Here is a 27,469-nt window from a genome sequence, read left to right as displayed (position 1 = left end):
AGGTACTACTGTGGATATGAAACAGACATGGTGGGATTTTGGGACATTTAACCAGAAATGAGTCTGAATTCCTTGAACTTGAGGCCCATGTGGGGCTCCCTCTGGTGCTGAGAAATATTATTTCACACCCCAGGTTTTACAGTTTGAATCAAGTTCAAAATGTAACACTGAGACTGTGAGAGTTACTGTATAGGACCTAGGTCCTGCCTTCAGCGAGGGGCCAGAACAGGCATGCAAAGCCAGTAAATTCACCAGGGCTTGTTTGGATACTGGCAACCATGTTACCTGGCGATGTCCGCTTGGCTATATACTGGCAACTCTAACTGAACGTGTCCCAAACAGACCCCTGATACGCCCCTCCTGGGTTCCTCCTGGCACCTCCAAGAGCCGCGTCCCCGCACTTCCAGCATTCAAGTCAACAGTCTGGGCATCATACTTTCCTGGGCTCCTCCTCCCAGACCGCATGCATCCAAATCACAAGCAAGTCCAAGGGGTTCTCTCTTCCAAATACAGCTAGGATGAGGCTATTTCTCACTGCCTCCACGGTCACAGTCCTGGCCAAGCCAGCTTCTCACTGGGAGAAAAAGCCCTGTGAACAAGCCCAGCGTGGTCTGTATCCCCCCCCTTCATTCCTGCACCGCAGTGACGCTGGTCTTCTCGTTGGTCCTTTCTCGTGCCTCTGGGTCTGTGCGTCTGCTATTCCCTCCACTTGAAAGCCTTTTTGCTCTGTGTCCTGTCGCCTCCTGTTCCCCTTCTCAGAGAGAGTGTCACCAAACACCCTGTTGAACTATTCTCCGTCCTTCTTTCCCCATCCTTTTTAGTCTGCTTTATTTTTTCCCACAGCACGGGTTATCTTTTGATGTGTCATTTTCTTTACTTCCATATTTCTCCATTTCACCTCGGCCCATGAACTCCCGAGAGACTGTATGTTCTGGGTGGGGGGTGCTGTGCTGAGATACCGCCTGGTTTGCTCACTGATTTATCCCCAGGGTGCAGGACACCTCCTGGCTTGTAATGGGTGCTCAGGACAAATCTGAAAGACTGGTTCTGTGGTTTGCCCTCCACGAGTGAAAATACCGCAACGTACCACTGGCCAACAGAGGCCAGTGTTTAGATGCTACAGAGAGACTGCCTGGGCCTGCGACCACCAGCCGGGACTCCACCAGGCTCAGGCTCCTGGCCCAGAGAGGAGCTGCAGCTTCCCTGGGTCTCGCTCAGCTCTTCATAGGTGCCGTTCCAGGCTGAGCCACAGCCGCCTCACCCACAGTCCCCTGTCAGACGCAGCGCTCACCCTGATCCCACTGAGTCATACTTCAGTTACTTTCTCCCCAAGCGTGAGGTTCCTTTCTGCGCTTTCAGCTGCGCTAATAACCATGATTTCGTTTTATGACCTTGTCGAGGTTCAAATGGGCTCCGATTAAACCCCAATGAAAATATATTCAAGAGGGCAGGACCATAACAAGACCAGAACCTGTTATATAACTCCTGGCAGTGCGGCACAGCCAGTTTCTCTTTTTTCATCACATAAATACATCCTTTTCCAAACACTTGAAGCAAACTGGAGGATGAAATGGGAGCATGAATAGCCTTTGTCCTGGTGTCAGCTTGAGGCCCCCTCTGCCTTTCATCCCTGGATGCCTTGTATCCAGCACCTCTCTTTTTTAGGGGTGGTCACCTTCCATCCTCCTGTGCCCTTTCCCGCCTTCTTCCCATGGCTGCAGACACACCCACTGCTCCCCATGGCTCCAAAGAGGAACCTGCCCCGCCTCCCCTCCCCCTCTCCAGCCCCGTTAAACCAGCTCCTCTAAAAGGATCGCCTCCAACTTTTATTCACGATGAAGAAACCAAGACAGGGAGGTACCATCCTCACTTTGGGCTGATAATTATTTAGTGTCGCCTCCTGGTCTGGCGAATGACCGCCTTTTATGATCGTTCTTAGCTCTTGTGTAAGTTCAGTAAAATACCTTTAGCTACTTAAAGACCACCATATCTAAACCGTGCATGCATATACGCACATCTATGCTGTCTGGCTGTATTTTTCAACAGTAGATTGGTGCTCTCTCTATACACACACATATGTATGTATCACCGAAAGCAAGATATAAAGAAAACAAAACATCTGCTGTTTAAATTTGTCTCCCTTTTCCTTCATGAGAATCCCTGTTTTCACAAATGTGAAGGGCATCTGTTTTACAAAGCACTTTTTTCTCGAGCCTATCGCAATATACACATTCTGCCTGCATCCAGGAGTGAGGACATGACTCAGAAGTGGGTGTCAGTGAGGACCTCTCCCTTTTGGTGACATTCAAGTGAAGTTCTGGGTCCTGTTTCACCCATAGAGAAGAGACTGTCTGCTCTCCTTGAAGGCTAGTTTGCATGACCACATTCTCCAAGTAAAAAAAAAAAAATGAAAACACTGGAGCAAAGCCGGAGGGGCTGACAGAGGCCCGATTTACTTCAATGTTGAAAAATCATTAATAAAAACAGTCACACCTCTTCAGTCGAGTGTAAGAGCGTCTGTGAGTGTTCTATTTAAAACATTTCATCACGTTCACGCTAAGCCTGACTCAGTCTTTGGTGGAAGCTGTTTCATTAAACCCACATCCCAGCACAGAGACGCCTCCAAACACAAGCCCCACATGACGGATGAGCTGAGTTCTTTTCGCAATGTTGCTTGGCTCCCAGAGACCCAACTGGCAGGTGACCACGGCAGCTCTGGGGCACACAGGTCTGTCCCACTTGCCTTCCCTCCCTACCAGGGTCTGAAAACGCGTGCCTTCAAGAACAAACGTGCACTATTCAGTGCTATAAGGAAATGAGCTTTCAAAGCCACAGAACAACATGAAGGTACTGTACACTTATGTTCCCGAGTGACAGAAGTCTGAAAGGCGGCACACCATAGGAGTCCAACTGCATGACGTTCTAGAAAAGGGAGAATTACAGAGATGGAAACAGATCAGTGATTGCCAGGGTTAGGGGCGGGGTGGGGAGTACCCATAGGTGAAGCATGAAGGATCTCTAGGGCGGGGAAACGATCTTCTAGGACACTGGAAGGCTGGACATGTGACATTACACATTTCTCAAAACCTACAGCATGTAGAGCAGAGTAAATCCTAATAAAAAGTATGGACTTTAGTTAATAATAATGCATCAACATTAGCTCATCAATGACAAGTCACACATGTACTGTTAAAATGCAAGATTTTAATAACGGGAAACTCTAGGTGTCTGGGAACTCTGTAGTTTCTGCTAAAACTACTTTCAACAATAAAGTCTACTTAAAAAAAAAAAAGCAAAAAAAAAAGCTACAATGGTCCCAGATAATCTGCTTCAGTAACACATGTAAGATCCCCAAGCAGGGGGCACTTATATCACACACATGCTAAAGCAGAGCATTTTTCTTCTTTTGGGGGGAGTGGGAGGGAACACAGGCAAAGAAAAATGTGTTTGATATTGCTTCTCTGCTGGAGCCTTTCTGGCATTAGAGCTGGGAGGATTATCACCAATCACTGGACCCCAGGGCCAGTAATGAGCTTTGCATCGAGGGCAGCCACTACCCATTTTCTGGTTCATCAGAGTTCACATCCACCAAGGCCCATGTGTAAAATGTTTGGCAAGTTGGTCTGCTTTGGCTGCTTAGGGACTATACAGGCGTCTGTGCTGCCTGCAGGAGGGCTCCGGCTATTTTTAGGCACCAGCTAACCCATTAAATGCATAATGCAGACACTGATGGCTCACAAAACACAGCGGTCATATGAAAAAATAGCGGAATGGAAGAAGCAGTCGATGTACAGTGAGCATGTCATTGTAACATGCTGTATGGGTGTGTGCGTGCACGCACACGCACACGAGTTGGGAGAAGAAAATGACATGGAATATTAAGCTGCCACCAAGGAGGTAAAAGGCAGCAGGCAGCTCCTGACTCTGGGAGGCGACAGACAGCCCTAATGAGAGACAGAGCCCAGCATGAAGGGAAAAAAAAGCAGCCTCATCACAGATAAATCGTACTGACAAAATGTTGTGTACTCTTCAGAAAAGTCAAGCCTGGGGAGCATGAGGTAGAGGGCTGAGGAGGCTGCAAAGATGGAAGACCAGGGCTCCCCCAGTGGGGCTGTCCCGGGCCGGGGGTCCCTCAGTGGGCATGGTGCCCAGATCCTTTCTGCAAAGCAGAGGTGCATGAGCCCATTTCTGCACTGGTCACTGATGTGCAGGGCTCTGCCATCAAATGACCCCTCCAGTCCAGCTCACACTCAGGAAAACCAGACAGTGTTGCGTGCACACAGGCCAGCATGAGGTCATGGTACTTCCTTCACAGAAACACGATGGCGAGGGATGCTCCTGGACCTCTCCTGGGAATATGCCGCAAGAACACAGGCAGAGTGAAATAAATGGCTTATGAGGCTCACCAGAAAAGTTCAGCCTTCCTTCCAGACTTTTCTAAACTGTCCCTCCTTCCAAAAGCTCTTGTAAGAACATGAAACCTTTTACTCATTCACTTTTCAGGGCCTAACCTTTCTCTTCTTAGGGTCAAAGTCCCACCCAAGCGGAACCAAGGAAGGGAAACTAACACTGCTGAGGACCTACTATCCACTACTGACTGAACTGGTTCTTTTGAGCAAATTTCCTTTCTTCCCTGGTGGCTCAACTGGTAAAGAATCCGCCTGCAGTGCAGGAGACCCAGGTTCAATCCCTGGGTTGAGAAGATCCCCTGGAGAGGGGAATGGCAACCCCAGCATGCTTGCCTGGAGAATTGCATGGACAGGGGAGCCTGGCGGGCTAGAGTCCATGGGGTTGCAAAGAGTAACACCACTGAGCGGCTAACACCCTGGCTTCACTTTCCTTTCATTCTTACAACCACTTTCATTCTTCACACTACAACACGAGCCGGATGGAAGGCGTATGTGTCATTTGCACCATGAAGCATGTGTGCACTAGTCTGTTTGTGAGTTGCACCAAGTCCCAAAGCTCCGCTGGTGGAGGACAGATTCGGCCTTGAGTCTTTTCAGCTCCAGGTCTTGCATTTTCTGACCAGTTAATCTGCTTCCCACCCAAGCAGACGATGCTCTGCCCTCCAGTTGAATCACACGGGCTCCCATGTGGATGTTATTATCATCTCAGGATCCCTTCTGGGCTCACCATAGACTCAGGAGACCATGGGTGGCTACCGAGAGGCTTTGTGTGGTGCACACAGGCTGACAGACAATGCCTGAGAGCCTTCAATTCTCCTGGAGGAGAACCAGCCTGGGCAGAACTGAGATGCAAGGATACTTTTCCTGGGCCAAGAAATACAGCTCTGCGAACAACAAAACCACAGGGATGGGGACGGATATGCAAAAGCATTCTTCTCCTACACTGCCTCACAGGGAGCTTCAGATCCACCACCCTGGAGGTCTCTTTTCACAATAATAATTAGGAATTCAGCTCCTGGAAATAATTCCTCAGTGAAAATTCCCTTGTTTCTATAGAGGGTGGCTTTCCTTCTCACTGGATCTATATGCTGATTATTAGCATAAAGTCAGGTAACTTTCCCTGTATATCCCCCCACCGTTTTTTTTTTTGTTTGTTTAGTGGATGCTAGTAAATTTTACAAGGGCTGTTCTGCATGGCAGGAAAGCAGAGGAATACAAAAACAAAGAGGATGCTGAAGATATGATCTTGTATAAGGAATCATTTTCCCATTTTAGTGATGAGAAAAACCCTAGCTCAGAGAGAAGTGAGACCATTTTTGTCCTGCCACTGTCCAGACCCCAAGCTCGGGGCTTCTCCCACCAGCCACACCGCATTCACCGGGGACGCCTGTGGTAGGTTATGAAGTCAAGTGTCCCTGTGGTCCTGCCTCCGTGCAGGATTTACGCCTGGGGTCACAAAGCCATCCGTCCTTTAGAAAACCACCCCCTTCCTCCCACAACTTCCCCAATCAAATCTGTGATTTGGCTAATTAAGTGAAAGTGCTCTGCACATCTCTCACCCTCCCTAATGGGTGCAAGTGTTAAGAGATTTCTAATTTTTGAGAAGACCAAGATGGGATCTCCAGGCCTGGGGAGAAAACCCCTCAGAGAGCCCCCTGAGGAGGAAGGGAAGCCCTCAGCCCTTAGAGTGTAAATTAAATCTGGACCTTCCTTCTCTCTGGCCGCCCCTCTCCCCGCCTCGCTTTCTCTGATTCTCAGCTGACTCTGCCCCCGTCACTTGTGGCAAACACAGCTGGTGGAGTATTTTAGCTGGGATGATGTCAGCCTGTTTCTGATAGGCTTCTGGGTAAAGTGACACATCGCTGGCGTGCCGGGCCCTGCACTTGTGTTTCTGCAGCTTGGAACCCCAGCCACCCTTTTGAGTCCTTCCCAGCGGGCGGCCTCACAGGCCTGCAAACAGGCCCTGACAAACCAGCTACCTTCTAATTTGCACCTTGGCCGTCAGCAAAGAGACCGGTGGCCTGGCAATGGGAAGGAAATGAGACTTCACACTTGGAAGCCAATTTCTCGATCGTTTAAGCATTCGCTCTGCGGAGGATCGGGGGGGGGGGGGGGGGGGGGGGGAAGGAGCAAGCAGAGATGCTACCTCCCTCAGCACTGCCTAGAGGTCTGTGAGGCTCCGGTCTATGGGGGCTCCTGCAGCCTTGGAGATGAGCCTGCAGCTCAGAGCTGTTCTTTACTGAAAGCTGAAAAGAGGTGCTGGGCAGGAGATAGTTGCATTTCAAAATAAACCCTCTTCCTCTGCTTACCTCTGTTCACAGTAGTGCTTTAAGGATTAACAGCATCATGAAAAGAAAAAAAAAAAATTTACTTTTTCTTCTTGTTTATTTCCCAGGCTTCACTTGGGGTCTGTTAAAAGACAACTTTGCTAGTAAGTCAGCTCATTCTTTTGTCAATGAGGATCCATCCACTCCTAATCCACGTAGGACGCGGAGAGGGAACAGAAACTTAGATGTGGGCAGGGAGTTCTACATAATGATGCCCTTTTCCAAATATCCTGATTTTTGTTTTGTTTTTGTTTTCTTGCATCAGAACCCTGAGAAATTTTTCTTGGGCCTCACCAAAGTTTACAGCGACATCTCACCATTAAAAAGAAAAGTCTTCGGGGCTAAAAGCTCCTGGCAACGCAGGCCCTCTGATATTGCGCAAGATCCCACATCCGGACATTCACAAGAAGTCCTGGAAGACGCTTTGGAAAATCAGACTCCCCCACCTCACTTGATCTTTTAAAAAATATTCTAAGAACAATTCAAACCATTAACTAGTTTGTTTATCTTTGACTGTCCCAAATACCAGCTACGCCATGACCATTTTTCAACTCATTTCAAACTGAAGAAGGTGCTATCATATGCCATTCCCAGAGGCACTGAGGCTCTATAGCCTGGGAAGTTCCCTGCCTTGGGGCCAAACCTGACTTCAAGCAAGCTGGGCAGTGAAACTACTGTTTCCATAACACATGGGTGGAATCAAGGCATTCAAGTGATTTAAGAAGCTGGAAAAGAGTGGACTGAAGGAACTCATGGAAATTAAGAGCTGATCCCGGTTCTAGTTTTAACATGACTCAGCTTGGCTGCATCTGGTCCTTGGGGGTTCCTATTTATCGGAAGTCCAGGAGGTCACATGGGACAGCCTTGACCTTCCAGATTATATGACCCATGCCTTTTATTCTCTGTGTCTGATGCTTTGACATCTTGGGGTCTTGCTGACACTGGAGGGACCGTCCCTCCCTGCGTTAGCTAATTCCTAGACATAGCCAACAGCTCCCCTGCTGGGGATACTGTTCTTCACGTGTAAAGCAAACACCCACACCTCAGCTTCCTCCTCAGTGAATGGGACTTTCACTCTCTGGGCCACTATCAGACACCTAGGGACAGCTCCTGTACCCAGAGCCTGCTGAAATGATTCCAACTAGCCTACCTATGCTTGCTACCTTGCCTCACGCACTCCTTCCCACTGAAACGATAGCAAAGGCTCTTGTTCATGTATTCTCCTGGCTCCCAGTGCCTTGTAGCAGCCCCTGGCCTTCTTCCGCATGGCAGCCCACGTGGCCGGGCATATCCCCTCTCCTTGGGATCTGAGTATAACCAGATGTATTCTCCTCTGTTGGCCTCACCATACCTAAATGATAACAAAACCTACATGTTAAAACATGGATGTTGGGACTTCCCTGGTGGTCCAGCGCCTAAGACTCCAAGCTCCTGATACAGGCGGCCTGAGTTCGACCCCCTGGTCAGGGAGCTAGATCCCACACACTGCAACTAAGAGTTCACATGCCACGACTAAAGATCAGATTGAGTGCTGCAACTAAGACCCAGCACAGCCAAAATAAATAAATAAAAACAGTAACAAAACACTGATGTTGTAATGGGATATGGCAACTCTGGGCAACTAACATTCTCCCCTGAAGCAGCACTGTCTTTTCCTGGGGTGGGGGTGGAAAATGGCTTTTCTTAATCAGGGTTACTCATGCGAACCACAGGACAACATCAGCAAAACAACCCGAGTGGTGATTTTCTTAACTGTCCCAAGCATGGTACCTGACCAGCCCCCACTGGAGAAGCAGAGAAATTAATTCATTACAAACAGAGGATGCTTCCGGGTGCATTAGGGCTTAATTCTCTTAGAGAATGGTGGTTGGAGGAACGTGAGAAGCCTAACCTTTACGTACAAAGTGAAAGTGAAAGAAAGCCCTCAATCACTCCCACAGCCGCAGACAGGTCACGGTGCCAGGAGGTAAGGGCGGCGGCACGGTGCGGTGTCCCCCTACCCCCGTGATGCGGCCACAATGTTACCTGCGCTCGGTGATCCCCAACGGCAAACTGGATCACGGCGACGCCGGGGCTGTGGCTGTCCGCGATCCTCTCCACCGTGCTGGAGTCGATCTTCAGGTCGGTGCTGATCTCCGCGCTCTGGATGAAGTCCTCTGTCTTCAGGTCCTCCACTTTCTTCAGCTCCCCGTTGGCCAACTGGATGATGGAGCCTTTCATGAAGTAGGGCGGCAGCGTGGGGGGCGCGGCGGCGGCGGGGGAGGCCACGGACTGCGCCACGGGCAAGTGGATCTGGGCCTGCACCATGGCCGGGTAGGCGGCCTGGCTGACCAGGGCTTCAGGGCCGAAGTTCTCGCTCTTGGCCAGGGCGGTGGTGACGAACGTGTGAGGCACTGCAGCAAACTGGGGCGACGACGTGACGATGGCCGAGGCGGCGCCCGACCCCTCCAGGTCGGCGCTGCCCACGGGGATGAGCAGGGGCTGGGTGCCCGGGATGACCAGGTGCGGGGGCAGGCCGCCGGCGTAGGTGATCGCTTGCTGCTGGCCGCTCAGGTAGCCGATGACCGGCGGCTGCGTGCCCGCGTAGAAGGCCGTGGCCGGCAGCCCGACCGGGAGGGCCTCCGAGGCGCTATGTGTGGTCTGGATGACCGTATGCGGGGACAGCGTGGCGACGGCCTTCACGCCTTCGGGGCCCAGCGCCTGCTGCGGGGACAGTGCGTAGGAGCGGTGCCCGGGCTTCCCCAAGTGCAGGCCGCTCTTGTCGTTGAGGGCGGACGGTGAGTTCTCCCGGTGGGTGACCTGCTGCCCCTCGAGGTCGGCGGCGGGGGTGCTGCTGTTGGGCAGGACCATCACGGAGGCCCGCACCCCCGACGCGTCGCGGACACTGTAGTCGGCGGGGCCGGGGTGGACCACCACGTGCCTGGACTCGTAGGGGTGGGGCACCGCCTTGCCGGCCGCCTTCACCAGGCCCAGGTCGGCCGCAGGGGGCGCCCCGTACCGGCGGCCCTTCTCCACCTCCCCGTTCAGCATCTCCTTGGCTTGCATGGCCTGCTGCAGCCGGCTGCTCTCGGCCTTCTTGGTGGCCTCGCGGGTGACAAAGTGGCTGCCGGAGTCGGTGTACTGCACGACCACCTGCGGGGAGGGCCCCAGGGTGAGGGTGTGTGGGATCATGGTCGGGTGCGTGTGCAGGTGGACGGGGAGGGTCGGCGGCGAGGCCGGGCGTGCGGCGTTCTGTGGCGAGCTGGAGATGCGCACGTACTGGCTCTGCTGGGGGGGCGGTGGGGACCCCGGGGGGAGGAGCCCCGCAGTCCGGCCTAGGTGCTGCGGCGGTGGCGGCGGTGGCGGTGGCTCAGCCTTGTGTCCGGAGGCTCGGCTCAGCCCGCCCATGTCGGCCAGCAGGCTGCTATAGGCCTCCAGCTGGGAGCGCTGGGCAGGCGTGGCGGCGCCCACCGCCGAGGCTACCGCGCTGGTGACCGGGCTGGCCGTGGGTGAGATCAGCTGGGAAGGGATGAAGCCGGTGTAGGGCCCGCTGTACTGGGAAGACCCGATGAACTGTAACGTGTGCGGCAGGTGGGCGTACTGCACCGGGGACACGGGGGCCCCGGATGGCGGGGGTGGCGGGTATGCCGCGGGCATCGTCGTGGTGGATGCCACCGCCGGGACGGACCGGGGCGCGCTGGGCGGGGAGTAGTCCAGCCCCGTGGACAGCGCTTTGTGTAAACCTATTCCCTGCTGTAAACCGAGCTCCGCCGGGGGCCCCGCCGGCCCTAGCCGCCCGCCCACGTGGCCCCGGGCGCCGGGGAGCCATGCCGCATTCTCCGCGCGGTGGTTGTCGCTGGGCACTGCCTTGTCCTCCGAGGACGGCCGGCTGGTGGCGGGGATCTCGCGCTTCTTGGGAGGCAGGCATTCGTTGCTGCGCTCTTGGTTGGATTTCATTTTTCGCCGTCCCCCCTCCACGGTGACCGTTTCACTGTCGGACTGGCTCTGGTTTTAGTCTGATAAACGGAAAGTCACATTTGATTTCTGTAGGGGATCCAGGCTCTTCATGAGGAATCATCTCCCCGTGGGTGCGATCCTCCAGCAGCTGCTCTGGAATCTGGGAAAAGGCAGAGGGTCGGGACCAAGAGGGAGAAAGGGGTGGGGGGTGGGGGAACAGGGCGTCAGAACATCAACACCGGAAAAGAACACCCTCCCACGAGATTGATGTGAATCCCCCAAAATCCTGCCGCCAGCCCCACTATTAGAGCAGGTAAAACGCTGCCGTGTTGGGTAGGACATCAGGAAGACCATTAAGCCATGGAGCAAGTCAAACCTTTTTTTATGGGTTTAGTAAGTCTTCTAAGATATCTCTCTCAATACCTTCTCCCCCGCCCCCTTTTCTTTTTGGAGGGCAAACAATGCATTTCTCAGTTTCCTTCCCAGAAATGGCCCTCCCACTCCTCAGCTGTATCTTTACCCAGTCTCTGGAGGATCAAATGAAGCCTACAGGGAGGATGGCACCAGTGACAATCAGCCCTCCTCTGAGCCAGGCACTGGGAGGACCAGGTTAGGAAGGGAAGTCCCCAGCGGATTTCATAGCTTATCTGAGTCCTCTGCCATAGTGAAAGTAGGAAGTGGCTCAGCCCTCTCCGACTCTGCGACTCCATGGGCTATACAGTCCATAGGATTCTCCAGACCAGAATACTGGAGTGGGTATCCTTTCCCTTCACCAGGGGATCTTCCCAACCCAGGAACTGAACCTGGGTCTCCTGCATTGCAGGCAGATTCTTTACCAGCTGAGCTATCAGGGAAGCTCTGCCATAGGCACTACTCAAAGATTCTAGTGACTCTGGGTCCATACTGGATTTACAACAATTCTCTCTTGCCTAACACACACACACACAGACATAAACAAACACACTATATACAGGCCAACTGAGCAGAGACAGCCCCAAATAATTATGTTCTCTACACGTTTCCAAACAGCTCCCAGTACAGCTACTCATACGGTAACAGCCAAAAGGAATCTATGAGACAGTCAAAATAGGAACATGGTTTGGTTTTTAAAAATGCAATAATCAGGCATTGAGGGTGTCCTTAATGAGGGCAACATGCTTGCTTCATCTCTGCCTCTTACTTCCTTTCCAAGTGCTCTTTGAATTCTCTCTCCATACTCTCCACCCTCTTCTTGGAAAGGGCCAGTCCACCATGAACCCTGGAGGTGAAGCCTCTGCTAGACCAATCAGGCCTGTGTGTTTCAACCTGGCCATACAAGTAGGGAGCCAGTTTTCATGGACACCTATCTCAGTCTTTTGGGAACCACCGAACTCTGTTACCAGAACTGTGTAGGCAGACAGATGTCCACCTGGCAAGAGGCAGATCATCAGTGGAACCAACAGGAACTAGGCTAACAGGAGGCAGATGTGAGGGCTGCCTACAGGCTGTCAGCAGTCTTGTGCTGTGATCCCGGAAAGTTGCTGAATCAGGTTCTGGGAATTCCAGGTCCTGGGTTTTAGCATTTCTCCTACCCAGACCTGTTTTCTATAGTCTGATGTTAAAACAGACACAATAAGGCAGCAGTTTTCAGCATTACCCTCCCAACCTCCGGCTTTATTAAGCCCCAGGTATAGCCTTCTCTTAGGAAGTTCATGGCATGTAATTTACACCTAATATATACAAATCTACTGAGATGCCAGTGCTGTTTTCAAAACGACAGAATAAAACTAAACTACCAAAATTGAAAACAGTTGATGCTTTTGACTGCTTAAAAAGTGTTGATACCGATCTTTTATCTCTAGGTTTCAAGTTACTCTACGAAAGAGAACATAAACTGGCATTCCCATTGGGACTAGCAAAGGAAAGTGATTTAGGAGATGGACTCAACGTGAACTGCTCCATGCGCCCCCTGCTGGCCCCACAGTAGCACTGCTCCAATAAAACCCCACAGGATTTCATTAGGGATGTTCACGTAAGAGTAGTGTGTCAGAATCCAGAATGAGAGTATTTGCATATAGCAGCCCAGCCAGTAAGGGAATAGGTTAATTAGCCCAAGGCAGCTCTAGGGAAGGAAAAAATAGCAGCATAAAAGTCCTTTCAAAGCCAAGCAAAATGTCAAACACGTTTGCAAAGAGGTCCATTAGCAATGCAAATGTGAAATTGCTGCACAATGGAACACACCATACACAAAACTAGAAAACTCCTCTGAAGGTACTTTTTAAAATAGAACTCAGCTTCAGTGAATCTGAAAAAAACAATGCTGACTTGGTTCTTAGCAGTGCCTTGGTTTATATACACTGTTTTTTTGTTTGTTTTGAGAGACACTGGGAGGCTTTGTTGGCCTTAAAGATCTCATTATAGATTCCATGGCTGGTTTTTCTGCTAATGGACCACTAAAACATATTGGCCTTAACACACAAATTCAAATGCACTCTTCTGAAAAGTGGTCCATTGATAAACATCTTTTCCAGATAATAACTGACACTAAGTCAAGGATACAAAGATTAACTGGAGCAACCCTGGGGCCAGACTGATATAAATTTCGGCTCACCCTCCTACATTTAGAAGGACCATGTTTCCTATTTACCAGTGCAGCTACAGACGTGGGTCACTGTAATTCTGGGGCACGTGTCCCTGTTCTGCGCTTCATTGGCTCTCTGTGCTGTCCGTATCTCTCAGCAGGGGAAGTCATTGTGAGAGTAGGGACTGTGTCTAGCTATATTTTCAGTGAGCCACGAGAGGGCACCACAGGACGCCACTGTGTCCCTGGTACATTGGATGATGGTTCACGGGATGAAAAAAAAAAAAAAACAGAGATAAAACTATGAAGGTAGAAAGTACAGGAGGGAAAAGGGAGAGAGAGAGAGAGAGAGAGAGACTAGGAAAGAAGAGAAGAAAGGAGAGTGGATGTCTGCTTTTAGGGCTTCTTTCTAGCTGCAGACAAATGGGCTTCATGTCCCTAATTGCCTTTTCAGTGCTGAAACACACCAATGGTTCGTTCACCTGAGTCCCCCAGACAAGGCGTGTGCCTCCGGATGCACCTGCCGCAACAGAAACATGGGGCTGAGCACGATTATATAACTGCAAAGTTACCAAAGAGCCACACAGGCAGATCATGTTTAAACATTATTATTAGGAAAGGGGAAGTGAACAGGGGTCAATAGATGGATCAAGACAAATTTATATAGGGTTTACTACGTATGATTTGCCTGTTAATCACTGTTCTGAATAGAGTCATCTTAAGCATCTTCACATCTACATTTATATATCTCTCTCTCTCCATCAGTATCTTAAAATTTAGCTCAGTGGCATATGGCCTTGCTATTCCAAGTGTGGTCCTCAGACCAGCTCCCCCAGCAGCTTTAGAAATGCAGAGACTCAGGTCCTATCCAAAGCTCCTGATTCAGAGTCTCTGCATTTTAACAAAGTCCCCAGATGACTCACATGCACAGCAAGGGGTAAGAAACTCAGCCTGTACACCTAAGCTCCTAAGTAGACATCTCAGCCTCTTTCTAATGGAGTAAGTGCTGGGGAACCAAACTAGGTTCTGTGAGCAGACAGAACTGATGGCGCCTTGGAGACAAGCAGCTACTGTTTAGGGTTATTCCCCTAGTGGCTCAAACAGTAAAGAATCCGCCTGCAACGCAGGAGACCTGGGTTCGATCCCTGGGTCGGAAAGATCCCCTGGAGAAGGGAATCGCAACCCACTCCAGTATTCTTGCCTGGGAAATCCCATGGACAGAGGAGCTTGGTGGTCTATAGTCCACGGGGTTGCTAAAGAGTCGGAAACGACTAGCACATACAGGAATATTTAGGGATAACTCAGCTGTTTCCTTTGAGGTCACCTAAACTTGATACAGTTCTAAGTAACAGATGCTCCTTTTCTTCTGGTTCTTTCTGTCTTCGAAAACTCTAAACACTTTAAAAAGACTATTATTGTAAATTATACCTATGATTCAGTCATCTCTGGGAGGAAAAGCAACCTTTAATAAAGGAAGACACTTCTGTCTTTGCTATCATTCAAAAATCCCTGTAAACCCCCTACCCATTACCATGGATTCAGCTTGTTTCAGAAGTGACAGGAAAATGAGATGATCCCTACTGATTCCAAGTCCCATAAATACGAACTAACTGCTCTGAATAGAAAACACGCCTAGAATCTGATACATACGATCCTTAACATGCATCCCAAGGTCAGGGAAATACACTGGGTTGCTCTGCCCAGCACCTTCCATTCTGTGAGTTTCTCAGTTTGAGTGAAACCCATGACTGGCTTGTAATGTCCATGCACAACAGATACATAGTTTTCGTTTTAAAGAGGAAGAAATAGAGCCTGGTGAGCCTGTGTCAGTTCTGGAAAAACCATGAGACCATTTAAAAGACAGAACGCCTGGACCCAATGGGAGGGGTCACTAGGGCTTGGCAAGGATTCTTGAAATCCCGGCATGCAAATCTCTTGTTTTACTGAATTATTAAACAGGTTGATCTGTGTAGTGCAAAGGCAGAAGGCACTTTGTTTAGATTAAATGTTAAAAGTACGCCCAGCTCTGACATGCTTGAAATTTCCAAAATGGAGAAAGGTGTGCTGGATGACAGCATAATTAGATATCTTCAAGGCTGACTGAACAAGCATACCTCACAGGAAGTGTTCACATACTCATTCATCAAACACTTAGTTTCCAGTCTGTATCACAGACCTTAACTGTTCAGTGTCAGTGTGGGGCAAATGGTATGCAAGAATTTTCAGTTCTATTCTGTTCAACATTTTATTAAGTGGTTTGGTTATCATATTTAGAGGCAACAGAAGGCTGGAAGGGGTGCTTACTATATTATACTGAATACTGGAGTGGATAGCCTATTCCTTCGCCAGCGGATCTTCCTGACCCAGGAATCGAACCAGGGCCTCCTGCATTGCAGGCGGATTCTTTCCCAACTGAGCTGTCGGGAACCCGGCTTAATATATTACCTGCAATTAATATTCAAATATATCCTAAGAAGCTGGAAGTGATGGCACAAAGCCAAAAATACTAAAATGAACAAGAATAAATAAATGCCCTACCCTTGGTTTCAATAGCTCAATTAATAGCAGGGTTAGAGAGATCTGGTTGAAGAATAGTTCATTTCAAACAGCCCAGGAATTTTCTGTTTGACTATCCATTCAATATGAACCAACAGTTGGGTTTGGTGCCTAAAAGTTGGTATGCTGCTGCTGCTGCTAAGTTGCTTCACTGCTGCTGCTAAGTTGCTTCAGTCGTGTCTGACTCTGTGCGACCCCACAGACGGCAGCCCACCAGGCTCCACCGTCCCTGGGATTCTCCAGGCAAGAACACTGGAGTGGGTTGCCATTTCCTTCTCCAATGCATGGAAGTGAAAAGTGAAGGTGAAGTCACTCAGTCGTGTCCGATTCCTAGTGACCCCATGGACTGCAGCCCACCAGGCTCCTCCATTCATGGGATTCTCCAGGTAAGAGTTGGTATGCTGCTGCTGCTGCTAAGTCGCTTCAGTCGTGTCCGACTCTGTGCGACCCCATGGACGGCAGCCCACCAGGCTCCTCCATCCATGGGATTCTCCAGGTAAGAGTTGGTATGCTGCTGCTGCTGCTAAGTCGCTTCAGTCGTGTCCGACTCTGTGCGACCCCATGGACAGCAGCCCACCAGGCTCCTCCATCCATGGGATTCTCCAGGCAAGAGCTCGTATAGCGTCACTTAAAAAGCACAGTATTCTCAGTAACAGAATAAATACTGCAATAGCATACAGCATTGGTAAGGTCACAAAGTCCTGAGGCAAGGGGATATTGGCGGGCATACCCAGGATGGAGTGATGGGGTTAGCGGGAGGTCTGGACCCAAGACAGGTAAGTAACAGTGGCAGCAACTGAAGATGTATGGCCTGGGGAAGGACAGAAAAAGCCAGAGCAGAGATGTGACGCTCAGATCTATGAAGGGCCATCCGTGAAAGACAGCAGAACAGAGCTGAGCTTCAGATTACAGTGATACACACTTTGCCCTTGAACAACGTGAGTCTGAATTGCACAGGTCCATCTACGTGGGGATTGTTTTCAATAAAAACCTGCTGTGTGCTGTGTTCAGTCACTTCAGTCCCGTCTGACTCTGTGCAACCCCACGGACTGTAGCCCGCCAGTCTCCTCTGTCCCTGGGATTCTCTAGGCAAGAATGCTGGAGAGGGTTGCCATGCCTTCCTCCAGGGGATCTTCCTGACCCAGGGATCGAACCCACGTCTCCTGTATCGCAGTACGACATAACGTGCGGTTGGCTGAATTCCAGAATGCAGAACCACTTCTATGGAGGGCTGACCATGGGACTTGAGCATCGGGGGCTCCTGGAACCAAACCCCCGCAGATACTGATGGATGACTGTATACAGTAGACATTAGACACTAATCAGAACTGGTCAAATGGGCTGGGCTGCATGAGGTAGGGAATCCCCGTGTCATCCTAAGCATTGAGGCAGAGTTTAGAGACACTTGCTGATGGTCCCATGTAGAAAAGAGAATGCAAAGGGGTCAGAGGGGGAGATGATGTCAAGGGCACTGCGGCATCTCTCCTAGCTCTAATCATGGGCTGCAGCGGGTGTGGCATTCCAGGTTAGAGGCTGAACTGAATAAGGAAGAGAGCGCGATCTTCAGACTTCCCAGGCAAGGGAGCCAGGGACCCTCAGCCTCACCCAGCACCGAACTCAACACTCCCACCTAGTGGTGATCCAGGGCACAGCAGTGCTGAAATTCCCCACAGAGGGCAAGTCCTACAGATCAGGCATGGAGAACCATGGATTACCAACATGCGGTTAACAAGCTCTCTCTCTCCCTCTGGGGTCACCAAAAGCAAGTTTGGTACCAGAGTCTGTATCAGGGTGCAGGACCCTTCAGTCAGAGCAGTGATGCACGCTAGACAGGGCCGGGGAGGCCCTGGTCTGCCACTACCATCCACACTGGGATTTCAGGGGAATGAGGATTGGCAGGAGGAAACAGTCCCCTTCTATCAGAACCAAGAATAATAGTTTTGGGGTGGCCTGTTTATCTATAGGGGCTTTTCTGGTGGCTCAGATGGTAAAGAATCTGCCTGCAATGCAGGAGACCCAGATTTGATCCCTGGGTCAGGAAGATCCCCCAGAGGAAATAATGGCAACCCTCTCCAGGATTCTTGCATGGACAGAGGAGTCTGGCGGGCTAGAGTCATGGGGACTTGGGGGCAATGAATACAATCACTCAATGTCATATGTTAATTAAAAAATTTCAGTCTATCCACAAGAACACAGCTGCATTTGGGGGCTCCCTGGGCTCAGGGAAGCTCTGAGGGCAACAAACGGACTCAGAATCTTTGTTCTGATTAAAAGCCACCTCCCTGATGGAGATGCGGAGGGGACTGCTCCAGACGCACGGCTGCTCCGCTGTCCTCCCTCCCCTGAACTCCTCTGCTTGGTGTGGCGCTAACCCCCATCTCCCTCCTCCCTGCGTTGGGCTCCGGCATCTGCTTCTACTCTCTGCATCACAGAGCAACAGGCTTCATCAGGCCCGGGCGAAGCTGTCTTCGGCTGCTGGCTTTTGCCATACCCGTATCGTATCCACGTGATAACAGTGTGACACTGGGAGTATTTCTAGCGGGTTCTGCCACCTCTGGGAAAACAGGGAGATCTGTCCTGTGGGTGGGGCCTACGGTATGGGGATATGGTCCATGTCTCTGTCTGCAGGAGGCCAGGCCGAGAGAGGAGGGCCCAGGCTCGCAGCTGGGCTGGCCTGTCCTTGGCTCACGTGGGATGTCGCTGCAGCATCTGGGCAGCCAGTGTCCCCTGGCAGCCTGCCCGTGCTGGAATTCCTGGAAAGGCTGAAGATGGAAAAATAATCACTTGGAGGGATCACCATCTGGATTGAAAGTGGTCCCAAATGAGCTGTCCAAAAGACGCTTTTAAGAAAAGCTGGAAATGCCTTTCTGTCAAGACCATCCCTGGTTCCATGTGTGAGCAAATACCTTTCTGCTCTCAAGCATCCTGTGTGGCAGGTAAGCTACCCCGGGAGCGACTCCCAAATCTCCATTTACCCACTGAAGGCTGCAAACAGTTCCCTGGGTGCTTTCCACAACTCCGCAGCAGTTTGCACCCCACGCCGGAGTGAACCGCTTTAAGGACAGAGGGACTGTGGCCAAAAGGTGCAAAGAACCGGCCATAGTAACACGGTGAGAACTGGGGTTAGAAGACAAGTTATTTTTGACTCTCAACGGAATGTGCTTATTAGTACAGCAGTGAAAAATCTCACTATGGAAGTCATTCCGGACTCACTTCCACTGGCATCTTTGGAGTATCAGGATAAACTATTATTACTGATAGGAAGGTAACATGAATATTCTTACTAGTACTAATAAGGAGTAGTAGGAAGAATAGCCTACTCCTGGGGTGGAGGTAAAAGGACAAGTTCAAAGCCTGGCTTCATCCACAAGTAACAAACACTGGCGACAGTATAGAGAAAAGGAAACCCTCGTGCACTGTTGGTGGGAATGTAAATTGGTGCAGCCATCATGACAAACCCCTGGAGAAGGAAATACCAACTGGCTCCAGTATTCTTGCCGGGAAATCCCATGGACAGAGGAGCCTGGCAGGCTAGAGTCCACGGGGTCGCAGAGAGTCAGACATGCCGGAGTGGCTGAGCACTCACATGCATTACGACAAACAGTATGGCGGTTCCTCAAAGAACTGAAAACAGAACTACCATATGATCCCGCAGGCCCACTCCTGGGCGTATATTGCGGGCAAAAAAGCAAAAACACTAATTTGGAAAGATACACGCACCCTAATATTCACACCAGTATTATTTACAGTTGCTAAGATGTGGAAGCAACTGAAGTATCCCTTAACAGATGAGTGGATGAAGAAGATGTGGTATGCACATAGAGTGGAATATTACTCAGCCATGAAAAAGCGTGAAACTTTGCCACTGGCAGCACCGTGGATGGACTCAGAGGGCATTATGCTACGTGAACTAAGTCAGAGGAAGAGAAATGCAGAACGATACTTCTTATATGTGGAATCTAGAAAATACGACCAACTGATGAATACAACATAAAAGACACAGACTCACAGGTGGGGAGAACAAACTGGTGGTTAGCAGTGGGGAGGAAGGAAAGGGAACATAGGGGTGGTGGAAGGGGAGACACAGCTGGTGGGTGTAAAGACAGGCTCAAGGGTTTACTGTACAACATGGGGAACAGAGCCAGTATTTTGTAATAACTAAATGGAAAGTAACCTTTAAAAATGGTATTAAAAAAATTTTTTTAAAGACCCTCAAATTAAAAAAAACAATGGCAAAAACACCCTGGCTTCACGCCTACTGCCCATTTCCTTTCTTTTAATGTCATCCTTATTTTACTCCAAATTATATGGGTGACCAGTTTAGAGAGTGTCTCAGTACTGTGTGATCTTATAATGAGTATCTCTGCCTATAAAATGGGGAGGAATTAAGACGCCTGGTGCCTGGCATAATGTACACACTCAATACATGGTCGCCATCCTAACTGCCTCAGCACACACTTCCTGCGGAATCTCTTGTTTTCACCCACACTGATCTGTGACTGATCTCTCCTGGTTCCATGATCAAATCAACATGATACCCTCAGACTCTCAATCCTTTCCAGCATCTGGTCTTTTTTTTTTTCCCCCCTCACACTTGTGACTCACACAAGAAAAAGTCATGGGTGTTTGAGCATTTATTCTCTTTCTTCAGCTGACAGAAGAGATTATATTGGTAACAGCTCCCAGTGCACAGGCCCCCAATTCACACCCCAAAGCACAAAAGCCGCTCAGCCTATACCAACGGAGTCCACAGAAGGGTGAGCCGGGAAACTGGAGTCTGGCATGTCTCTTCGAGGGTTAAGCATGATGCTTCCTGGTGCCACGCAGTCTGATTTTCCACAACACGAAGATGAGTAATTCCCCAAAGGCCTGGGGGAAATGCAGAACCTTCTCTCCCTACCCCACGGGGATGGCTGCCAGCTGTCTTCCGACACACGCTCTCAACAGCTCTGCTACACACCACATAGCAAAGGGCCAGCAGGAGCTGGAGGAGGCTTGGTCAGATCCCACCAGTGACCAGGGCGCCGGGGGGGGGGGGGGGACTCCCACGTTGACAATCACAGAACGTGAAAATCCCCATCGGGTCAGAAAAATGCCTTTCTGGAACTGAGGCATCCTGAGAGGGTCTTGAGGCATCTGCTGCCCTGGGATGTGGCTGAGTCGAAGGACAGTGGGACGTTCTAGATAACCATGAACTAACAAGTCATTACCTCTGGGGGTTCCATGGCAGCATCCCCTCTGTGGCTGTCTTCTCGTCTCTGGGACGCTATACCACTCTGCTATCTTCTTAGTGACAAAGGCCCTGAGGCCTCCTGGGACCCAGTGTCCCCGCGGGTTATGATAGAAGCCACTGAGGCTGTTTTTGTGTAAAGACCAGGAAACTGTGGCTTCGCATGTTAAATGAGTCTCCTAAGGTTCCATGAAGGGCTTCCCAGGTGGTGCAGTTAGTAAAGAACCTGCCTGCAATGCAGGAGACCTGGGTTTGATCCCTGGGTCTGGAAGATCCCCTGGATAAGGAAATGGCACTCCAGTCTTCTTGCCTGGAGAAACCCATGGATGGAGGAGCCTAATGGGCTACAGTCCACAGGGGCACAGAGAGTCAGACACGACTGAGCGTCCACACACGAGTCTGAGGTCTCATAAATCACAGATAAGATGAAAATCTTGGTTCACCTGATACAAACATCTGGGTCCCAGTGCTCAGATTATGCAGTGAGCTGCTGGTATATACTGTGGATAATCTCACCCAAATAGACTTCTCATCATTGTCTTTGGCTACTGGGAGGTGACCTTTAGACCTCTGGAATGTCCTGCCTATGGGACTGTGTTTGCCTGGGGGCTTTGACCACTGGACAGTCTAAAATATCATTTATGATGGCGGCTTTGGGCCACAGGCTGTAACAGTGCCAACCTCTGGAGGAGGTACTAAAGGTACTCGCCCAACCTGCGTGAGGAACTGGGAGTAAAGACCAGCCATGTGCTTGGCTTGCGTCTGAGCTGCAATGAGTCTCCAGACACCAGGGCTTGGGGAGGCCTCCCTGGGTGGCTGTACTGCGCGTGAGCTGTCACACTGAAGGGGTGGGAGAAGGTGACACCCTCCACGACATGCCCCGCCCGAGGAGAAGACGCCTGGAAGCCCTGGGTTTGGACCCTCTCCAGACCTCTGCCCTGTATGCCTCTTCCTTGGTTGATTGTTTTTTAATTGTGGTAAAAGTCGCCTAATACAAAGCATACTATTTTAATCATATTTAACTGCACATTTCAGTGACACTAAGTCCGCTCACATTGTTGTGCAGCTGTCGACGTCAGACATCTCCCGAATTTTCCCTTTCCTAAACTGAAATGCTGTCCCCATTAAACACTAAGTCCCCATTCTCCCTCTCTCTCCCTAAACCCCACGCCCACTCCTGCCCCTGATCTCTACCATCTACTGTGTGTGTGTGTTAGTTGCTCAGTCGTGTCCAGCTCTTTGCCACCCTGTGGACTATAGCCCACCAGGCTCCTCTGTCCATGGGGTTTTCCAGGCAAGAATACTGGAATGGGTTGCCATGCCCTCCTCCAGGGGATCTTCCTGACCCAGGGATCGAACCCGGACCTCCTGCATTGCAGGTGGATTCTTTACCATCCGAGCCACCAGGGAAACCCACCATCTACAGGGATCATCCCCTAAAACCACGACAAAGCCCCTTAGGGCACTGCAGCGTTGCACAGCCCTTCTTCTGAGGCTCACCATCACTTATGTAACCTGTTCACTGCACTCTTTGCCTACTTCCGTGCATCTTTCTCACTAGACCGTCAGCTCCCTGTGCTGGAGGCAGACTGAATTTCATAACCCTGTGGGACGCTCGGGCTGCTGTCCTTTCTTCATCGGCTGACTGTTCTCATCCTGTGTCTGTCTACTGCTGTTTGCTGCTGGCTTCTAAAAGGCAAAGTGTTTCTGGATCTTCTTCTGAATTTCTGGACGTGATCATGCGGTGTTGGATGGAAAGTGAAACTCATGACAGAGGGACGTAAAATACTGTGTATCTAAAAAGCATCTGGCCTGAGAGATTCCATTTCTAAGCACAGATTCTCATGGGAGATTATGAACCCCGGATACTTCCCGGAGCGAGGCTGCAGCCTCTTTAACCTCTAAAAATCCACACCCCATGATCCGAAACTATGTCCAGATTGTCCCCCATTTATCCCAGGGGAATGCCAAGGATCCTCTTTGGATTTATGGGAAGGAATACGTGCTTACAAGGACAGTGATCTTACTGAAACCAGCTTAAATAAAGCATAGAAAGAACAGGGAGAGGAGTTAGTAAGGATCAGCCAAGATAAGAATTCTCCCTGAAATAAACGTTTGTTTTAGAATTAGGGCTCTGACTCACACTCACTGAATGGGTGGCTGAGTTCTGACCCTCAAAAGATGAATGGTTCATTTTGAAAAGCGGAGCTAGTGGGAAACCTACTCTCTACCTTGTTCCCCGCATCCCCAACCCCCACTCCCCGGAGTGAGGCTGCGCAGTGGAGACCAAGATGCCCCCAGTCATTTCCAATCACCAGCGAAAGGGACAATGGGATGACGCGCTACCTGCAGCTGTTTTCAATCAAAACGCTGAGTAATTACCGGCGGCCCCTCCCGGGGGCTCACAGGCGGCCCAGCACGAAGCCGGTGGAACATTAAGGACGTTGAATGAGCTGCCAGGAATTCGGCTGCCAAATCGCTCCTCCTCGCCCTGGCTCAGTACCATTAACTTAATCAGGTATTCAATGAGAACAGTTTACACTCGCCCTGGAAGAATGCCGCTGCCCTCCGAACGAGGCACACGGTCAAGTCGACAGCTTTCAGCAGGAGATGTCAGAGACTGGTTTTAGATTCTTTCATTCAATTTAGGGTCTGGGAAGAAGGGAATCCCCTCCTTTAGGCAGGACTTCTTGGATATGCCATGAAAGGAAGGCTCTGATAAAAAGCCGGTCAAAGACGGAAGAGAAGACAGGCTTTGCTCAATTCTCTGTACTTGGAGACATCCCATCCAGCACTTTACAGCTCTGACTGCTGGGCAGTCAACCAATGATTGACTTTGATGTTGCAGAGACCCGGGAGAGACTTCTGGCATTTGGTGACCAGTGACTTTAAGGAAGATATTCAATTTTCTAAGCTTTAGTTTCCTCTTTAAGAAAATGGAGGTAATAATGAACTCTATTTCATGGGGCTGTTAGGGAAATGGCATGGGATCAGGCAGTACCCAGCAAGCAGGCTGAAGCAGGCCAAAGAAAGTCATCCCCAGCCGTGAACCACTTCCAGGCATCAAATGACCTCCCGTTATGGATGCTGAGGGCACAGGCTTGGGGTCCCAGCTGCTGCAGTGGGAATCCTGGCTCCTTCAGCCACCGGCTGTGCCTCAGTTCCCCCATCTCTACAGTAAGAATACCAGTCCTCAGCCCACACGGGCTTCCCAGGTGACACAGTGGTAAAGAACCTACCTGCCAATGCAACAGACCCGTGTTCCATCCCTGGGTCAGGAAGATGCCCTGGAGAAGGGAATGGCTACCCACTCCCACTCCAGGATTCTTGCCTGGGGAATCCGCTGGACAGAGGAGCCTGGCGGGCTGCAGCCCATGGGGTCACAAAGAGTTGGACACGACTTGGTGAATAAACAAAAACAAATCAGCCCCTATAGACTTGTTGGGAGTTCACACATTCAAAGAACTCAGACCAGGGCCTGACTCACTGCGTGTCCGATAAATACTGGAGGCTGAAGTGATGATTCTCTCTTGAGAAGGACCCTCCTCCCCACTTCCTTCACTGAGAAGGCACACTTTCTTCCCTTGACTTCTTTCCTGGATTACTTCAGGCAACACAGGTGCCAGTCAACTGCAGCAAAGATGATGTGTGCAACAATCTGACTCCTTGCCTCACCTCCACTAATGAGGAATTTCAAGTCTCAGCTGCTTAGAAAGTTTACTATTAGTAAGTCTCTAAAACTTCTTCTAGAAAATAATCGATATGAGTGCATTGATGTTTTTCCCCCTAACTGGACTAAAGCCTTGCCTGCAGAACAAATGATCAATCACATCTGCATTCAAAAATAAAATTCAAATACGCTCATGTTTAAAATTTGGAGTTGTTTGTATTATCTGCTTTCTCCCCACAGTTATCAATAGAAGCTTTCTGGCTTCTTTGAATGTGGAGCACGGTACCTATTTTACTCACAATTACTCATTACAAATGAAATCAATCCCTATCCTATTTAACCTCTTTAGAATACCCAGGCCCCACTGAAAATCTCCACAACATTATTAATGCACAAAAATTGGCCAGCTATTTTATTTAAGACCCTCGTAGCAAATGAAAGACAACAAGCGATGCTGCTGGAAGCTGCAGGCATCGAATGACTATAATCGAAAGAGGCAATAAAATGTTTACTGGACAGGCAGAAATGCAACAAAGTCACTCAGCGCCCTGTTGACAACCAAGCTCATCTTCTTCACTAGCTCTGTGACCTCTCTGAACCTGAACTGAAATCTCTCTGAACTGAAAAGACAGTTCACCTCTCTGAACCTCCATTTCCCCCATCTATAATATGGGAATGATGATGATAACGTTTCCAAAAGATTGCTATGAATTGAAATAAGATAACGGATGGGAGAAAGTGCAACGTCTATCACAAGAAATGCAAGCATGTTCTCTTTCCTTAATGTTGCTTTCAGCTCCAACTGCCTCTTGGGAACCTTCATATAAATGCTTCAACTTTGCGTCCGACTCTGTGACCCCATGGACTGTAGCCCACCAGGCTCCTCAGTCCATGGGATTCTTCAGGCCAGAGTACTGGAGTGGGTAGCCATTCCCTTCTCCAGGGGATCTTCCCAACCTAGGGACCGAACCTGGGTCTCCTGTGTTGCCGGAGGATTCTCTACTGTCTGAGCCAAAGGGAAGCCCTTCATGGGAGAAAGTGCAATGTCTATCACAAAAAATCCAAATACGTTCTCTTTGCTGAACATTGCTTTCAGCTCCAGCTACCTGTGGGACAGATGCCTCCATGTAACTGCTCCGACTTCCCTTTATCATCCCTCTCAAGCCAGCATCCCCTCTGTGTCCACGCTGGTGCCACAGTTCTGCACCCTTTCCCCAAGTCTAGAAGCACTGATTTTGAAGCCTCCTTGCCACTTAACCCCTCTATCCAGCTACTCCTGTAGAAGGGTCAATTTTTCTTCAAAACGTCTCAACCATCAGGGAAAAAAGCCCCCCCATCTATCCCTTTTTTCCATCTCACCACGGAGAAAGGAATTTAGCCTTGCTCCTCCCTAAATGGACTAGGCTTTGCCTTAGTCTTCTGGGAGATAATCTATGTTGTACCTGATGGCTATAGGGTAGGCACCTTGAGTCACAACAAGTCACTTAACCCAGGGCTCTGCTTCAGCATCTTAAAATATCTACTCTGCAGGATTAAGTAAAAGTGTTAAACACTCAGTTGTGTCTAACTCTTTGTAACCCCACGGACTGTAGCCCACCAGGCTCCTCTGTCCATGGGATTCTCCAGGCACGAATACTGGAGTGGGTTGCAATGTCCTCGTCCAGGGGACTTTCCTGACCCAGGAATTGAATCCCGGTCTCCTGTATTGGCAGGTGGATTCTGAGCCATCAGGGGTGATCACCAAATGAGATCATGTACATTAAGCATTCAGTGCAGTGTCCAAGCACAGGGTATGATGCAAGATGTGAGTTAAGAAATGCTCCTCATATTCAATAGGAACTACAGGCATATTCGGGTTTTCTTTGTGGCTCAGTGGTAAAGAACCCGCCTGCCAATGCAGGTTTGATCCCTGGGTCAGGAAGATCCCCTGGAGAAGCAAATGGCAACCCACTCCAGTGTTCTTGTCTGGGAAATCCCATGGACAGAGGCGGGCTACAGTCCATGGGGTTGCAAAGAGCTGGACATGACTGAGCAAGTAAACACCACCACCAATAATATCCACAGTAACTTCTTTTCCTCTGTGAGAAGATGATGGAAATGGTCAGAACTCTTGAGAAATCTGTCAGTATATTCACTAGTTGACTTATTTGCCATTAAGGATTTTCATTTTGAGTTTTTTGCTTGTGTTCTTTTCTAGGAAATCTATTATTTTTCCCAATCGATTTTTTTTTTCAAGTTCTGCCTTCAGTCTGGAGAATGTATGGTCGATGCGCTTTCCTTACAATGTAATTCCAGCAGAGTGAAGGGAAACCGTGCCTCATTTCAGTGTTTTCAGCTCCTATCCATCAGCGTCCCCTGACTTCAAAGTGTGGGCTATCCACAGTCCCAGATATGTGCAGAGGACCACTATTGTTCCTGATCTCTTCCAGAGTGTACTTTAGACTGGAAAATGGGGGGGGGGGCGCGTAAAGGCCTTTATTTCACTAAGAGATAATTTCTTAAAATAAGTTAGGCGTTTCCTAAAATAAACAAAAATATAAATAATAGCCTCCCATTAGAAAAATGTCTGTGTTAAGTAGAAAAATGCGCCCCTTCCATTTTGAGACATATGATCTCCTTGTCTGGCACACTTTTCTCCCCCCCACCCATAAGAGCATATTTCAAAAATTGGGATCTTTCTCCCCTTTGTAGGTTTGAAAATATACACAGTTAGCTTCCATTTTGCTGGGGTTACCTCATGAGGTGGTACATAGCCTGGTGAAGACCAACAGGAAAGCAGTG

The 27,469-nt window shown here is 49.7% G+C and overlaps 1 protein-coding gene across 10 annotated transcripts in view; it reads right to left on the bottom strand.

Moving 5' to 3' along the window:
• Positions 1-27,469, bottom strand: part of ATXN1 (ataxin 1) — a 421,390-nt gene that overhangs the window by 11,379 nt on the left and 382,542 nt on the right. For all 10 annotated transcript variants that reach the window (XM_069563853.1, XM_069563859.1, XM_069563862.1 and 7 more), the window contains one exon: positions 8,762-10,832. In XM_069563853.1, coding sequence (XP_069419954.1) covers positions 8,762-10,672 — 1,911 coding nt within the window. In that variant the 5' untranslated portion in view covers positions 10,673-10,832. The remainder of the gene's footprint in view (positions 1-8,761; positions 10,833-27,469) is intronic.

This window comes from Ovis canadensis, chromosome 20 (genome assembly GCF_042477335.2).
Source record: "Ovis canadensis isolate MfBH-ARS-UI-01 breed Bighorn chromosome 20, ARS-UI_OviCan_v2, whole genome shotgun sequence".
NCBI lineage: Eukaryota > Metazoa > Chordata > Mammalia > Artiodactyla > Bovidae > Ovis > Ovis canadensis.
Note: the sequence above shows the minus strand (reverse complement) of the source record. Positions and strands in the feature narration are given on the sequence as shown.